The following is a 17,450-nucleotide window of genomic DNA, read 5'->3' as shown; positions in this document are numbered from 1 at the left end:
TTAGGATGGGCTTGAAATAGTGTAATCTCTCCATCAATCCGAGCATGCTCTAGTAAACGTTGATTTCTGTTCAATTCGGCAAGATCAATTGAATCGGTTCTCCCAATCGATTCAATCAGCTCCGTTGGTTCAGGTGGAGATTTCCTTTTCCTGGAGCACGAAAGACCCAAAGAGTGGTTAACCTGTTTCAAAGTACGGTTGGAAGTTGTGCCAATTGATAGCAAAGGGGACGTTTCTCTCCTAGGCTTAGAGATGACAGTATCTCTAACTGCTTCTTCATCCTCGATTACTGTATTGGTTCTATTATCCACTGGAATCATAACATCCACTTTCCTTTTCCCACTTATCCGTTGGATTTTTTGAGAATCTAGAGGATCAAGGGTTTTCTTTTTGGCTCATCTTTTTGAATTCGAGACGTAGCCGGACGAGCCACACGAACATGGTCATCACCAACATCTTTTAGCCAGTATCCAAAAGGTAGTCACGAATTCTTGTCCCTCCTATCTCTCTTTCGACAAGCAGTCATACGATGATCAAGCAATCCACATACAAAGCAGAAATCTACCAATCTCTCATATTTGAGAGAAACCTAGTAACTTCTTTCTAGAAAAAGCAGAGGGAATCCTCTAAGCAAGGGCTATGAGATGTCAATAGAAACTCTAAGACGGAGAAATCTACCCCATCTATCATTAGAATCCTTAAGAGTTCCGATTTTGGAGGCCAGTTCTGAGGTACGACATCAAACCTAAAAACGAAAAGGCGTACTAGTTGGCTTAAGAGCAGAATCACGAGATTCGAAAATGATAAGTTTGTTTTGGAACAACCAATGTCCATCCTTCAAGACTCTCTCTACATCTTCCTCAGATCCGAAATGGAAACTCAATGTATTATTTTCAACTATTTTGATGAAGAATTTCCCCTCCAGGTTCTAGAGATCACTAAGTGGCTCCTTCAAAGAATAGAAAGGAATCTTCTTTGCTGAGAGAATTTTCCCTAGCAGACAGAGGAGATTATCGTTATCTGCAGAGAAATGTTTTTCTTCTATTGCTATGGGATCCACTTCCTTTGTGGATGGGTTAAAACAGAGACGTTTGTTCATTTATGAAGGGGAAAGATGTTTTCACTACTAAGGGAAGATTAGACTTGTTTTAGATGATAAATGTAGTGTATTAATTGTAACTGTTAAGACATGAATTTAGTTGGTGACTGTAATTTATGTCAAAGGCGAAGTAAATACTGTAGATAAGTGTTTTGGAGTTGTTTCTCTCTCCATCTCTACTTACTTGTATTTTGTATAGGCACCTTTCATATCTTTCATGCATTAAATTATTTTATATTTGTTTATATTCCTCTAACTATTATCTAAAAATCAAAAAATATAATTGTTTAATCAGGATCTGGAGGTCTAGTGGTTATCCGGGAGCTTTCATCACGGAGGTCGAGAGGTCGACTCTATGTGGACACAATTCTTAGAGTTGCATGGGTTGGAGAGGACTATCCCCTTTGTGTAGTCCAAATTTATCAAAAAAAAAAGTACCATCATTTCATAGAAATAAAGATGTGTAAGTTATCTATAGAAATACACCTAAGTTTTTTTTTCAATTTCTTTTCTTGTTGCTTTCATTCTTCCACACTCCATCAAACATCCATATGTATCACACTAGCTAATCACAAAGCCATGCATAATCTGAGATTTTTCGATCTAGCTCCATTAATGTTTGTTATTGACCATGATGTAGTATGAGTATAACTGGACCAAAATTAACTCAATCAAAGAGAACGCATCATGCTTCCATATCAAGCAAACAAACTACCATGGCAATCACATGAATAAAATCTAATATGCAGCTTCTCAAACAATGTGTCAATTTACAGACGGACTCTATAGCCAAGGTCAAGAATTGGTTATCCTCCTAAAGTAAAGTAGCTGATATTGCCATTAAACATACCTCTTAATCCTTCCATCCTTAGAAAGTAAAATCAATCCCACCCATCCCATGGTCATTCAAATAAAAAAAATCTCTACGAGAGGAAGAATTGCCTAAACTAGTTTTGGAAATGAGGCTGAAAAATTGATAGCAAGGTGAAAACTTGACCGAAATTTAATAGTTCACTAACTAAATCTAAAGTGGTGCAAAAAATTCACCTAAAGAAGAGATATCGGGAGGTTTTGGGATGGCTGAAGAAGTTTTGAAAGTGTTCATCGTCGGAGAAGGGGAGTAAAATTCAGAGTTTTAAATGAAAACGAAGGCTTGAGTTTGAGAGAAATATTGAGAAGGTGTGAAGAGTTAACGTGTGGAATTAGTGGAGGAATCGATTAGTTGTCAGTATGAAGGAAATGTAGTTATCGGTTTCTATTCCGGCCAAATCTTCTCATCCATCCTCTTCCATGTTTCTGTTTCATAAAAACTAACTGCGTAGAAGAATGAGTGGGCAAAAAAATATTTTATTTTTATTCTATTTAGATTATCATGGGTTATTATTTATTAAGCATAGTTGAACAAAAGGGTAAAACAACCAAAATTTAACATAAAAAAGAGTAGCGTGAATCCACTAAAAATAAGCGTGAATTTATTGCCTCCCTACTATTTGAGAGTATTTCTTTAGTATACATTCAAAACCAACTATTTGATTTTTAATACTTGAAGAAATAAGAGTCTATTTTTTTATCCTAGTTATGTTAAATAAAATATATTGTCAATCTCCAATGAAGATGTCCATTAAATAGCATGAAGAGTTGCAGCCATCTCAACTTGGAAATCGCCCACTATAACACCTATAAGTCATATTTCAACATGCAATACTTGCCCCAGTTGGTTAGGAGCAACAAACCCAAATCTGTTAAGTGCATAACCATATAAGAAAAATGTGTCAAAATTAACGACAACAACCCCAACATCTGATAGGTCTCATCTTTCCTAAAATAATGGGGCCACAACAAGTTGTGATGCAACCGAGACTCGGTCTATACATTTATATTCCATCAACCATCGCTTAGTAGCTTCAACCTTAAGAAACTACAGGAGCACAAACTTGCTCGGAAATATTATGATTCCTATTCCACCACACCGACCAGCAGAACACAAAGAAGTGATGTAAAGTTTTTCCCAAAAAGAATTCACAAATGTTGTTAAGCCAAGAAAAAAATTCTAAAGTTATATTAGAATAAACTTCATAAAGACTCATTAAATTCGAGACAAACTTAGACCAACGACAATCATTAAACAATTGTAAAATAATTTAAGCAGAATCAACACAAATTTCATAATGCACATGAAGGTCCATGTCATGATGCTTCAAATTATCCCTCGTACTTCAAAATCATTTGCACAATCTCCAAGATAAATGTTTAAATGAGGAGTTACTCTAAGCTTCCATACCTTTTGCCAAAAATTAAAATGAACAGTGACATGATTTGGAGCCGAATCGGAATCAAGAATTTCCTTGGCCACATAATAACGAGACTTCAAGTCATAGATTCTAGTTTGACTTCTAGCCCAAATAAGCTGATCAAGTTTTGGATATTATCCAAAGGAGTGCTCTGAATTGTATAAAACTTATTAGGAGAGAACCACGAACCAAGCACCGACGAATCTCACTTCTTCAATCATCCATCAATCAAAGCATAAACAACCATCTTCTTATTAGTGAGCTGATCTTTCAGGCTATCTTAAAACGAGGCAAGTTTTTAACATTTGCGATAGTTGAACAATTTCACATCATGGTTTTTATCAAAACGTCAACAACCACAAGATGTCAAAGCTTTTTGAAAATCCAAATTTCATCGCCAGATGTTCGAGGGAGAAGAGTATGGTAAAGCCTTTAAGAAGTAATAACGTATATGATATTTGTTGTTCAACACCCGAGCAACAACCAACTGGGGCTAGGATATAACTCTCCTAACATGTTCAGCGATCAAAGCCAAATTGTAAGCCTCTAAATATTGAAAATCCAACCATCTGTCATTCTTCTTTGCATAAAAATTCTCCTAAGAGGCCCAATACATTTTCCTCCCCCTATCCTCTGTACTCAGAAGACTTCGGCGTAATATGATCCTAAGCTCTCACAAAATCATTTCGGCAGCTTAAATAGACTCATGTAAAACGTTAGAATAACTTACAATACCGATTTATCATAAACTCATGCCTAGTTCTTTACAATAACTTCCCTTTTTCATTTAGCTATCATATTTTTAACCGTATCCCATAGATACTCAAAGGAACTTTGCTTCTTGCGGGTAGTAATAATCGACAAACCTAAGTAAGTGCTCTCGGAAATAAAAGCTACAATATTCAACCAAGATTTTAGTCTCTTCCTATCTTTAGCACTCATGTTACCACTCGATTTCCCAAACTTCACAATGACAAAAAATTATTACAATTCTCATCATTTGTGCACATGAAAGCAAGTCTGTCATCCGCAAAAAGGGGATGAGACGCCTTATCACCCATTGTAGGTGGAACAAATCCACTAGTAGACCCTTGCTCAACTATCTAATCAATAAAAGTAGATGAACCTTTTGAGCAAAGGACGTAGAGAATTGACACCTCCCAACAACTGCACTAGTACAAAACAGACTTGACACATCTCATTAAAAGTCGAACATATCTATCATGAAAGTATAAACTTAATAGACACTTCTCCAAATACACATATTCAAGCTTATCATACACCTTTGAAATATCTAACTTAATGGCCATATCACCACGTCTCTCAGTCTTACAAAGCTTCATCGTGTAGACAAGCTCAAAAACAACAATGACATTGTCAAAAATCAAAACTTTTAACTTGCACCATGAGGAAAACATAGTTGTCCATTGTATAGAGTTGACCCGCGTAGCAACAATTAACTCTAGAACGAGGGATGATGCATCAACATATCATAAAAACAACTCCTTCCTTTTTTCCCTCCCAAATTCCTAAAGATGAACAACTATAGGAGAGTGATCAGATAGATCCTACTCTGAAACCTTCACAAATATTCTAGAAAACACATCTTGACAACTAACATCATAATACTTCATCTAATTAGCACCACATATGATCATCCATCTCTTGATAATTAGACCATGTGTATTGACACCTATGGCTAGTGATCTCTAGTAAGTTATTCTCCCAAAGACTCTGCTCAAACTCCCATGTATCAACATTTTCTAGCCACACACCGCCGTCCTTATTAGAGGTTTGGTTGTTGTGTTGAAGTCTCCTTGTATAACCTGATGACCCATCACACATTGCCAAATAGCATACAAATCAAACCATGGACTACTTCGTTCATGCAAATCCTTGAATCCATAAATAATAGTCCAAAGCACTATAGAAGATCCCAATTGAGGTTTACAATACATCCATCGAGCACTCATTTGAACCTCATGGTCTTAGACTCTCAGTGGATCATAAATCAGTCAAATTCGACCAAAAAAGGATGAAAATCAGAGTTATGTATGGATTTCCAATTATTTAAGCTTACATCACGTCAAATCTTATCAGCATGAACACCATGCACCCTAGTTAAACCATACCACAAGAAATAAGGTGTTTAACAATAATCGAGCATCTTGACTCTGATTGCTTAGAGGAATTCAGTCCCATTATGTTTCAAGATCTAAATATCATCTATTTTCAAGGACATAACATGTCTTTGCCACCATACTAGTACCCACTATAGAATAATATACAATGAATGACCTTGGCACCGATAAATTACCTCCATTACCCTATAAAAAAACCCACATTCCAAGCAGATTGAAGAATAACACCACCACAAGGTTGTCCTTGCACATGCCACATTCTAATCTCATCAAATTCAAATTATTGTAGTTCAAAGACATTTATTTGTTGTTGTTGAAGAACATAATGGAAGTTTATGGTCATGTGTTTGTGTTCTTTGGATTCTAGAGATGAAATATTTCATGTGTTTCTCTATCTGCGACTGTAATGAATAATATTCAATAACAGTGTGTGCTGCTACAAGTTGGTTAAGAATTTGATTTGATTCACTATTAGTTAAACATAATGGAAGATGTAATTTTGTGTAGTTGTATTTGAAGTTTGTATTGTTGTTTGAGAACAGACTGAATGGAAGATGTAATTTTGTTTGTGTTGTTCTCTTGCTTATACTGTTTTACAAATGATTTTAATAACATTTACGTACACTCTCTCAAACTGACGCGAAATGACAATCTTCTATTCAATTATTTAAACTGTTCATATGATGTTACATGGTTGATTTCTTTTGTTGGTTACCCAAATAAGTAAGAAATATGCGATTTAAGATTATTGGTAATCACTGCGTATATTTTTTTGTGTTTACTAACTGTGTTTTAGGTAATTTTTGTTCAAGGTTTAATTGCAGAATCTCTAAAGGAAGAGCTCTTGGTTCAAAGTGAACTAATTATGTACCACTTCAATTTGTTCGGCATTGAAAAGTTGAAAAGCCTCAGATTTAAATTTAATCCTCCATCTTCTTCGATTCTGATGGGATGTGAATTTTCCCAGTACATAATAGCATGCAACCTGTAAGAGTCGACACCTCTTAAGCTTGATCTTTTGGAAACTATTGGAAATGTAGCAATTAGCATTGGAGATAAACTGGTAATCAAGTATAGTGGATCTATATTATCTTTGAATTTGATCCATATTTGAGTTTCTGTTTGATCAGAAAATTGGAGTACAAAGTTTATGTCCATCTTTTATGGTAACTAAATTTTCATATCAGTGGACAGGGATCACTATTTTTGTGGCATTGTTCTTATGGGAAAACAAAAAGGAGGAAGAAGAACTTGCATAGATTATCTGAGATGAAACTCTTTCAATATTGTCTCTGCACCTTTCCACTAATCGGGTTGTTGAATTGGTACAACTAGGGGACACTATCCGGCCGGTTAGTCTCATTCTCTTTTTTTTTCTCTCTTTTCTGTTCCACATTATTATAAGAGTTCTTTGCTATACTAATACATATTTTGAATTTGCATGAACTGTCTATTCTGCTCTTAAGTGTTAAGCTATTATCTAAAAAAAAATATCTTTTTCAGTAATTTTTTGGGAGGAAAGAGTCCTTAATATTTTTACATATGGTGACTAAACTGTGATCCATATTTCCATATAATACATGGCGAGTCAGTACCTTGCACATCACCAATCAGATATGCTTTTGTCTGTAATAGATTGATAGCTCCATGTTTGTTATGTCACCTAGATTTGTCAATTATTAATGGAGCCTTGAACTTAGGTTATCTTAGTTAGGACAAAAGAAACACTTTTGAGGGCTATGATATGGTCTAAGTGATTCTATTTATGAACTCACTCAGTACATATTATACTAGATTGTAATATGGCAATTTTTTTTCAAAAGATTCCATTGTTTTAAAAAATTTCACTTCCCATTATTGAGATTGGACGTCGTTAAGAATGAATGTTTTCTATTTATTTAGGTGGATAAGAGATCAGCAGAAATTTGAAGGAGTTATTCACGGTGAGGATGTCTACATAATATTGTGGCTAGATGGGAGAGTTCGAAGATCAGGGAAAGTAAGCTTTTGTATAACAGAGCTCCTGCTTGGATTTTTGCATTGTATACATAATATCACAATACATAATATCACTTGAATGTCTTATTGACTCGAAAGCATTTTTAAAGGGCATGCCTGACTGGGAACAAATCGCAAAGGAGCTTCCGCCAATTGATGCATTGCTAAGAAAACTTGAAAAATAGAAGTTCTTGAACTCTTCTGGGACAGAATTTTGAAGACCATGTATATAGTATCATTAAGATATAATTTGTACGATACAAATAGCAGCATTCGCTTTGTAAATTTATATTGTTGTTGGAGAAGATACGAATACGATTGCTTGCTTTCTAAATTAACTGTCAGCAGAAAAGGAAATGAAAGTTGTCTTCTGTCTAGAAATCTATATTATCCGTTGACTTTCCAAGTTTCTTGGACTGAGAGTTTGGACGTTGAATGGTACGTAAGATATGTTTATATTTTTGTGATTCCGTGCATCGCACTGGGCGTGTACTAGTAATTTTGTTAAATGATTTTTTTAAATATGTATAATATTTTTATTGAATATTTATATAAATTAATATGGATATAAACTTTTTTAAAATTTTACCTGGATACCCGTGGAATTTTACACAATACTCAATTTCAACCCGAGCCCGTGTCGGGTTTAAATTTGCCAATCCAAACTCGATGTGGGTAGGATTAAAAAGGTACACATTGCGAGTAGTCGGATCAGGTACCCGACGGATAACACGTTTTCTCCTATCCGGTTTTATCCCTACCTTCATAGTGAAGTCCGTCGATTACTTCCCTTTCTTCAGTCGTAGAGGCCGACTATCGAAAAACAAAGACCCACTTATGCGAGCTTGCAATATTCCTTCCTTAGAGAAAATATTCAATAAAAACGAATTTTCTTTAACCTGGTGAACATAAATATGACCGATCAAACCCAAACTATTTAGAACAAACGATTTAAATTTTAGGAAACGAGACTTATCGTCATACACAAACCCAACAAGTGGTCATATGTCATTTCTCAACCTCGATAATCACTCATCTAACCTTTCACCCCCTTCAACAGTTGGTGAAATGTAGTGAAGAGTGTTCTTCGTGGATTGCGATCAATTAGACTTCAAGAAGTTCACCCAAGAAAGAACTATATCTGGCGCATATAAATAGGCCTATAGCATTGTCAGAATCTAATCTTCTCAGTCTCCTTTATGAATCCAAAAAAAAGTAACCAATTCTCTATAATTTTAAAATTACTTTTAGAACAATACTGAAGTACATTTTATTTTTAGAAAAATATAAATCCTTTTATATTTCAATGTTAATATTATTATTTATTTTGAATATTTTAATTATTATCATTTAATTTCACTCTTTTGAAATAAAATAAATTTAAAAGAATAAACTTAAAAATAACAAAAGTCTATATAAATTTAAAAAATTACTTGACTGCTCCCTTCTTGCATGCTCCTCCAATTAAAATTCATCATATAAAAATTCATTTTTCTATTTTAAAATATAATAATAATAATATTTTATTGTTTGTGCCATATTTCGATCGTGATCATGATGTTGGATGGTCATTAGAGAAGCAGCCACATATTGTCCATAAATTAAAATAAACACGTGGATAACAAGTTTATTCCAAGTGGAATTTATTGGTCTAACATTGTCAGGTGCGAGATGAGTGGCCCCTTTAATCTTCTTCACCTAGTAGGGGACCGATTTTTTAACTAATGGTTTGTTTCTCAGTGACACGCCATCCAAACAACAACTAAATGTATTATTGCATTTTGTTTTTGATTTCTCATTGGTTACTCTCTTTCTTTGTACCAATAAATTTATTATTTTTATCCGATGATGATGTCAAGAATTATGATATCTTGTTAATTTACAAATCTATCTACCCAATCTATGACATTCGTTAAGTTGGCTTCATTCAGCAATGTTTTAGTCACCCATCCTCTTGCACAGCCTCTGAACATCACGCCCTTTAACCTTGTTAAAATAATACCTAACTCCGTCTATAATTAATTATTACATTTTTATTTAATTTTTTATATAAAAAATATGATATTTATAATTAATTGTTATATTTTTACTTAACTTTTATATAAAAAATATGATATTTAATTAAAAATGGAGGGAGTGTTATAACAGAGATTAACTTAAAAAAAACATTTGTTTTCACTGAAAATATTGTTAAGAATACTGGGATTTTAGATCTCTTCTTTTCATGTTGTTTGTTTAGTCAAATGGTAAGAACTTGTTGGCCTGCTGTTGTTTAATCAAGTTGTTATGGTACTAAAAAGAATAATTTAAAGGACATTTTCTGCATTCAACTTGACAGTGTACTTATGCTAATAAATTTAAAAGGAAGCTTTTCATTCGTTTAGTTGTTTCTCGATGCTAGTGTTGAATCAACTTGATAATTCAAATTTCCAGAAAGAGAAAAAAAGAAAGAGAAAAAAAACCCTAACCTTGATGCTTCAAAACTTCAAAGGTTTGAAGTTAAAATACTAATCATTGGATCTTTGGAAATCGAAAAATTACGAAAAATATTGAGGTATGAAATTGTTAGAAAAATCGAACTCAATGTATAAAATATACATTTTATCTTACATATATTTAGCATGAATTTTTTAATTAAATGATGACATATAATGTTGTTTGAATCATCGTACGTGAATGCCACTCATATTAATTAACGGACATTGACACAGCAGCATTTATTAGTGGTAGGTACTAATTTTTTGCGTTTTTTTACAGAGTCGTGAGAAAAAAAAGGTTGATGTTATTTTCCTTAGGAAAATTGCGTACTTTATAATGTAAATAAAAAGAAAAAAAAATCAATTAAATTTGTAGTGAAATAGTTTCCTATGGTTTATTATAGGTTTTAGTACAGAGGTTAGAAACTAAGTAGAAGACTTCCCACTTCCCAGGGACTTAAGAAGAAATTTACATGCATCATTAAATGCACGCCACTTAACCTTCCCAGGGACCAATTTAGAATTAACTTCAAAATAAAAAAGGACCAATCTAGAAGAAATTTACCAAGTTCCAGGGATGTGAATTTACATTTTCCAGTTCTACTTTCGTTTTCATCCTTCAAGCTTTTCATCTAAGTCCTACTGGCCACTCTCCCCTCCCTTCTCCATTGTGTAATTCAGCCCATGTTTTCTAGGTTTTACCAAGTTACCCCCGTAGCCCAATTAAGATTAATTCCTTCTTAGCCCATTATGATTTAGAACAAACTTGTTAAAGCTCTTCTGAAGCTTAATTTAATGCTTTATAGCTTCGTAATTGGACAACTTTGAAGCTGTAATAATGCATATAAATTTAAGTTTATTTTCCTCTAAATAGTTTCAAAAGTTTACGGTAGCAGTCTAATTTAAGGTAATTAAGCCCAACATTTCCATCGCTCACGATCTTTTTCATTTTGAAAAAGAAAAAAGAATACCAATGCCAAAATAGTAAATTTACAATATAACTTTTAAATTTGGAGATTCGAACCTTCAAAAGTTTTTCTGCGGAAAGACATCATGTAAGGTTTTTCACTTGCCAAAAAAAAAGTTTTTTACTCAACATAGTACTCATCCGCTTCATTTCAAGTATCGCGCAGTAAAATTTATTTTGATCCAGTTTAAATATCGTTTCATGAAATTAATTAGAATAGAAAAAAAATAATATCATTGATTCAAAATTGTAACTTGAAACCTAATTAAACTCAAAATTATTAAATACATGTGTCACATTACTATTTATCAATAAAACGACATGTGTCGAATTTTGATTTGACAATAAAATTTCCTATTAAATGCAATTAAATTTGCAATTAAAAAAATTTAAAATTGAAAAAATCTCGCAATTGTCTATATAAGATATTCATAATTTCTTTACGCGATATTTAAATGGACTTGAGGGAGTAATAAAACACAGACTAATTTTTAAATCGGTGTGATCCACTACATTCAAAGAAGAATTTATCTAAGCGAAATACACCATATAATGTAGAGCAATCGATAACATATTAACACCTTGTAAATTATTCCATCTCAAATACTTCCAAAATAATACTTCATTCGTCCCTAATTAATTGTCGTTTTTTCAATACAATTTATATTAAAAAAGGTCAATTAATTAGGGAACTTTCTATATATCGTTATAATCTTCCACTTCAAGTTTTCAATCCAAGCCCAGAACCACCCACTTCCGGAGAAAAGGCTATTCTGACGATAATTTACTTCATCGTCAAGTTGGGAATCCAAAACCATTGACAATTGTGGAAGTAAGGAAGTACGGAACACGCGCGAGAGAAGCGAGTGGAAAGAGTGAATTGGGGGGCAATAGTTCATAAATACGAGGTACAGGAAGAGGGGAGGGTATAGGCTGCTGGGAGAACCAAAGAGGCAAAGTTGGGCCTCTTCCCGTACTCTTGGATTGGACTTTTCTGGAAAGTTTTGCCTTTTCTTTACATTATTCCCAATTTCCCTTTTCTGTTTTACCAAATTAACCCGAATATTTATTTATTTTCATTATTTGTTTATTTATTTTCCCCTTTTTTCTTATTCACCTTTTTTTGTTTTACCCCCACACCACATAGTTTACTTTACTTACTACTTGCTTGCTGCCTCTATTTGTTTCCTTATGGTAAAAACCATGTGAGTATCATTCAAACTAGTTCTAGTAATTTTTGTTCCCATTTGGATTTACATAAACATCAAATGGAATGGGATGGATGGGCTTGAAGTGACTTGGGGACGTGTGAAAGAAAGATTGATTAATTAAGTTTAGCTAATTAAGGAAATTAACTAGTAATTAATCTCTATTTTGTTCTAGTCTTTGCGCTGTCTATTTCTATTAGTGGGTTGTAGTAATTTAGAGAGAGAAACTAATAAAGAAATTAACCACTCTCTACAAAGAAAATTGCTTTTCGATTTGGTTAACGTGGGAAAGTTGAATTAGAAAAAGATTGTTCTCTCTTCCCCCTCTCCTCTCTCTTCAAGCTAAACCAATACAAACATAATAATACTATGTAAAATAATGTCAATTCTCATGTTATTCGTCAAAATATCACCAATGGGTTTGAGATTCACTCCACAAGCAATTTTCAATATCCTTTTTTTAAAAGGAAGAAAAAATTATTATTAAAAATTTATGGTTGAATTTGATGTATCAGTAGAAGATAATTCTCGAAAAAATAGATAGAAAATGCAGGTGTTATCGAAATCATCATCTAAAATTTATCGATAAAAATTATATATAAAAAATTCATCAAAAAAATATACAACCTTGATCGGATACAAACACCGAAGAACATGAAGCATTACAATTAAATAAATAGAATAATGTGCAAAAGATATAACAACTCTCAAGAACTATCTTCTTTTTTGCTCCACCAAAATTGAAGACTATTATTCTCTCCATTTCAAAATAGGTATTCATTTTTCTTTTTGGTTTCATGTACATGAACCAAACTGTATTTACGAAATTCATATCCGGATCGATGCCAGTGGCATTTATCTAAGGAAACCGAAAATTAATCCATTGTTGAACATAACTCGTGCGGAGATCTTCCTAAAAAGTCTCTTCACACTCGAAGATAATCGAATTTCAAATCGCCAACGATATTAATTGAAGATCTCATATGAATTACTATATTAATTGAGCCAATCTTTATGAATGAACCCAAAAAATAATTTTTTTTTTGTTGAAGTTTATAAGTTATAATCATATTCGTGGAATGGATGGTGTATTATTATACTAATACATGGAGACTAGTTAGTTGTGATAATCAAGGCAAGTTGCTAGAAAGCTTTAAAAAAAAAAAAATAGTAGTATTTGCTTTGGGGCTAAAGCTATTGCTGAAACTTGCCTCGTAAATGCCTGTATTGGGCAGTTATAATAAGTAGAGATCTTCTCCAAAACCTCTCTATCTCTAGTCTCTACTTCTCATAGTCGTAGGTTTTCTTTTTCTTTAATTTAGTTTTTCTCTTTTTTTGAAAACTCTAGAAATTTATAACTATAGTATTTTATTAACACTAAAATAAAATAAATAAAAATGCGGCCATAGCTTTGTTTAGTAAGTATAATAAATTAATATCTCTCTCTCTCTTTCTTTCTCTCTCTTTCTCTGTTCTTTTATATAAAATGTTTTTCAATGATCCAAAACTTTGAACTCCCACTTGTGAAAATCTTCTCTCTTTGATAATCTCAAAAATTTAGGAAAAAAAATGTGGGATCTAAATGACTCGCCTAGTAGAAGAAGAGATGTTAACGAATCCGAGGAAGGGTGTTCTTCACCGATCGATTGTGACGAGAAAGGTAAATGGGTCGGATCCATTTCGAATTCTAGCTCATCGGCCGTCGTTATCGAGGACGGATCCGATGAAGAGTTAGACACTACCGAGAAAAGAAATATCAGTAGCAGCAAGATTTTTGGGTTTTCTGTTGAAAAGTCCGTGGATGATAGCATCGCCGACGAATTTCCGGTGACCCGCCAGTTTTTCCCTGTGGTCGGCGGCGGAGAGAATGGAGTTGCCGTGTCATCGGCGGCTGCAGCTGCATCTACTGGGATGTTTCCGCGCGCCCATTGGTTCGGAGTCAAATTTTGTCAATCGGAAGGACTTGGGGGCGCCGCCGGCGGGAAAAACGCCGCCGACGCTTCGCAGCCGATGAAGAAGAGCCGACGTGGGCCACGGTCTAGAAGTTCTCAGTATAGAGGTGTTACTTTCTATAGAAGAACCGGAAGATGGGAGTCTCATATTTGGTTAGTAGTACTTTTACAATTTTCATATAATAAAAATCTAACCTTTTTTTTAAGATAGAATAAAATAATTAGAATTTAACATTTTCATTACAGGGATTGTGGGAAGCAGGTTTATCTTGGTATGTTTTTCACCAAAAGAATTTTTTTTTTTTCTGCTACTTGTAGGTATTATATTTGTGTGAATAAAATTTTTATTTTCTATTTTCATCATAGGTGGATTTGACACAGCACATGCAGCCGCTCTGTAAGTGTATATTTTCTTCCTAATTTTTTTTTTTGGGAAAATATTAAAAATTCTTTTTTTTTTTCTAAATATGAAATAAAATTTCCATTTCCTCAGTGCATATGATAGAGCAGCAATCAAATTCCGGGGAGTGGAAGCTGACATAAATTTCAATATTGAAGATTATGAAGACGATTTAAAACAGGTAAATTAAAATTTGAGACAGAGATTATCTTATCTTGAACAGTAGAAAACCTTATCTTGAACAGTAAATATTTCGATGGACATATGTAATTCTATACATGTTTTGTTGTAAAAATGTGGTGGTGGACGACAGATGAGTAACTTAACAAAGGAAGAATTTGTTCACGTACTTCGCCGACAAAGCACTGGTTTCCCTCGAGGAAGCTCGAAATATCGAGGCGTTACTTTGCATAAATGTGGAAGATGGGAAGCTCGTATGGGCCAATTCCTCGGCAAGAAGTAATTCCTATTAATCACTATATTTTAATTTTAACGAGTAAAAACTAGTTATTTATAATTAACCTAAACTTTGAATTTTAATTAATTTTAGGTATGTGTATCTGGGTTTGTTTGACACTGAGATTGAAGCAGCAAGGTCTGAATCCGATTCAAGTAACATTTAATTCATGTGCTTGAATGAATAATATATTACTGGTGTTATCGAATTAAATTTAATTGTATTTTGTAGGGCTTATGATAAGGCTGCTATTAAGTGTAATGGGAAAGACGCTGTCACAAATTTTGATCCTAGCATATATGAGAACGAGCTTAATTCTGCTGGTAAGTAGTGTATTTTTCTTTTTATTTTTTAATGCTTTATAGTAAAATGACATTGATTAGTTATTAGTATATGTTTATAAATTAATCTGGGTAAAATTATTCATGTGGTCAGAATGTTCCGGGAATGATAATAATATTGCTGGAGATCACAATCTTGATTTGAGTTTAGGAAACAATTCTATATCATCAAGTTTAGCGAACGATCGTCACAATGCCATGGATGATCAGAGAAGAGATTTTCAATCTCCATCGTCATCATCGATCAAGAACTTGACAGCAGATTTCCAAAGATACGGGCAATGGAGGAACCCAAATAGTATACTCAATATTTTACCTCCACCACATTTAAACTCATCATCAAATTACCAAGTAAGCTCCATTAAATAAATATTCCAATATTATGTTTAAACATTTGCGATTGAGTCTAATTTTTAAAAATTGTTTTGTTTGTGTAGCTTCAGTTCTCTCCGAGCAATGGAGGCCGGATTATCGGCAATCCGACGGATTTAGCACTGTCGAGGACGACAGATGATCATAATAATCATAGTATTAATTATCATCATAATCTCCATAATCAGCAATGGCAAACTAATCAAGTGGGACCTACACCTTCTTCTTCTTCCTCTCAATTGTTTGCAAGTGCTGCAGCATCATCAGGATTCCCACAGCAAATGAACAATAATTCAATTAGACACTCCCAATCCCATCAACAACAACACTCATGGCTGCAAAAAAATGGTTTCCAATCAGTTATCAGACCATCCTAATTCAAACAAGTTGAGCCATTTCTATCCTTAATTATTATCATTAACTTGATAATTAATCCTTCACTAATCAGATCCTCGAGGTTGATCTAACAATCGTCTTGTTTAATTTTCCTAGCATATGTAAAGTAATTATTTTTGGGATGAGGAAAATGAATTTATAATTTCCTACTCAGTGGGAAATGTTATGTTGGTAATTGGTCAAAAAAAAAAATCTAACATGAGATATATAGGGTAGAAGAGACCAAAAATCTTTAAACTAGATATTCTGAGTTTCTGACTGAGTGAACAGACTGGTCTTTCTTTCTTCTTTTTAACTTTTTAATTTTTAATTTAATGTTACTTACGTTGTTACTTTGCATTGCCATCCTTTTATTTATGTAAAATATTTATTACTGATCCTAATATTTTACTAGTAGTTAATATCACCCCCTCATATTTAAAAATTGGATTAATTTTTTGTAGATGAGAGAGATAATTATTTCTACTAGGTTGGATTAATTAATAAAAGGTGAAAAAAGAAATTTAAGGTGGGTAATTAAAATTGGAAATGTTTTGTTTGTTAATTAGGAAATTACATATATAGGAATTAGGAGAGGAGAGGGGTGTGTTGGAAATATGAGCAGGATGGTGATGAATAGTCAGTGTCAATAGTGTCCTTTGAATCAGTTCTCTCGGCCAAAAGCAGTCAGACATGGCTATTATGATGAGAGGGACTTATCAATCCTTAACCCTATAGCTTTAAAGGACACTGTAAGATTTATAATACCAAAGTTAAAACCACTCCCAAAAAGGGTAGTCTTATTTCTTGTCAAAGAATTTTTATATATTTGCATCCATCAATTCAACCCTCACTTGCAATTTACTACAAATAAAAATGCGTTTTTTTTTTTAATTAATAAGTTGTTTATTTCAAGGTTTTTAACAATAATTATTTTTTTGATATTCAAAAAAAAAACTATAATTTTTTAAAAATACAAAAATGTTACTACTTATATCTTTAATCAAGTATGATTTCTTGTTAAAAAAGAGAGTTTATACACAAATTTGATTAGACTACGAAGTTTTATTTCTTTTTTTAAGGATCATCAATTTCGAAAGTTACAAATTTTGAATCGGATTCAGATGGGACGTAATAGTCAATGTTATGATATTTAACGAAATAAAAGAATACGACTAAAACTTACCTTAAATGTATTTTACAATTAATTTTATTAAAATTTAAAATAGGGATATGAAATATGTTGTTCAATTAGTGATTTTAGGGTTTGAGATTGTGGGGATGGAATAAATATCTAGCTGTGTACGGGAAATGGCGTCGAGGTATATAGAATTAGGACGTGAGATTGTGGGTATGGAATAAATTGCTAATG

At 33.1% G+C, this 17,450-nt stretch overlaps 1 protein-coding gene across 1 annotated transcript; it reads left to right on the top strand.

Moving 5' to 3' along the window:
• Positions 1 to 13,750: 13,750 nt before the first annotated feature.
• Positions 13,751 to 16,080, top strand: LOC139883934 (floral homeotic protein APETALA 2-like). Its single transcript, XM_071868028.1, has 9 exons — positions 13,751 to 14,286; positions 14,380 to 14,405; positions 14,500 to 14,530; positions 14,627 to 14,714; positions 14,847 to 14,992; positions 15,084 to 15,128; positions 15,222 to 15,313; positions 15,426 to 15,682; positions 15,769 to 16,080. Exons 1-9 carry the CDS (start codon positions 13,751 to 13,753, stop codon positions 16,078 to 16,080), a joined length of 1,533 nt encoding a protein of 510 aa, XP_071724129.1.
• Positions 16,081 to 17,450: the final 1,370 nt, after the last annotated feature.

Source organism: Rutidosis leptorrhynchoides, unplaced genomic scaffold (assembly GCF_046630445.1).
Source record: "Rutidosis leptorrhynchoides isolate AG116_Rl617_1_P2 unplaced genomic scaffold, CSIRO_AGI_Rlap_v1 contig476, whole genome shotgun sequence".
Lineage (NCBI taxonomy): Eukaryota > Viridiplantae > Streptophyta > Magnoliopsida > Asterales > Asteraceae > Rutidosis > Rutidosis leptorrhynchoides.
The sequence above is the reverse complement of the archived record's forward strand: the minus strand, read 5'-3'. Positions and strand labels throughout refer to the sequence as shown.

Bases quoted from the DNA above. Each gene is read 5' to 3' on its own strand.
- LOC139883934 (XM_071868028.1), top strand. From the start codon at position 13,751: ATGTGGGATCTAAATGACTCGCCTAGTAGAAGAAGAGATGTTAACGAA. The intron at 14,531-14,626 runs GTAAGTGTATAT...CCATTTCCTCAG, and splicing joins ACAGCACATGCAGCCGCTCT to TGCATATGATAGAGCAGCAA. The intron at 14,715-14,846 runs GTAAATTAAAAT...GGTGGACGACAG, and splicing joins ATGAAGACGATTTAAAACAG to ATGAGTAACTTAACAAAGGA.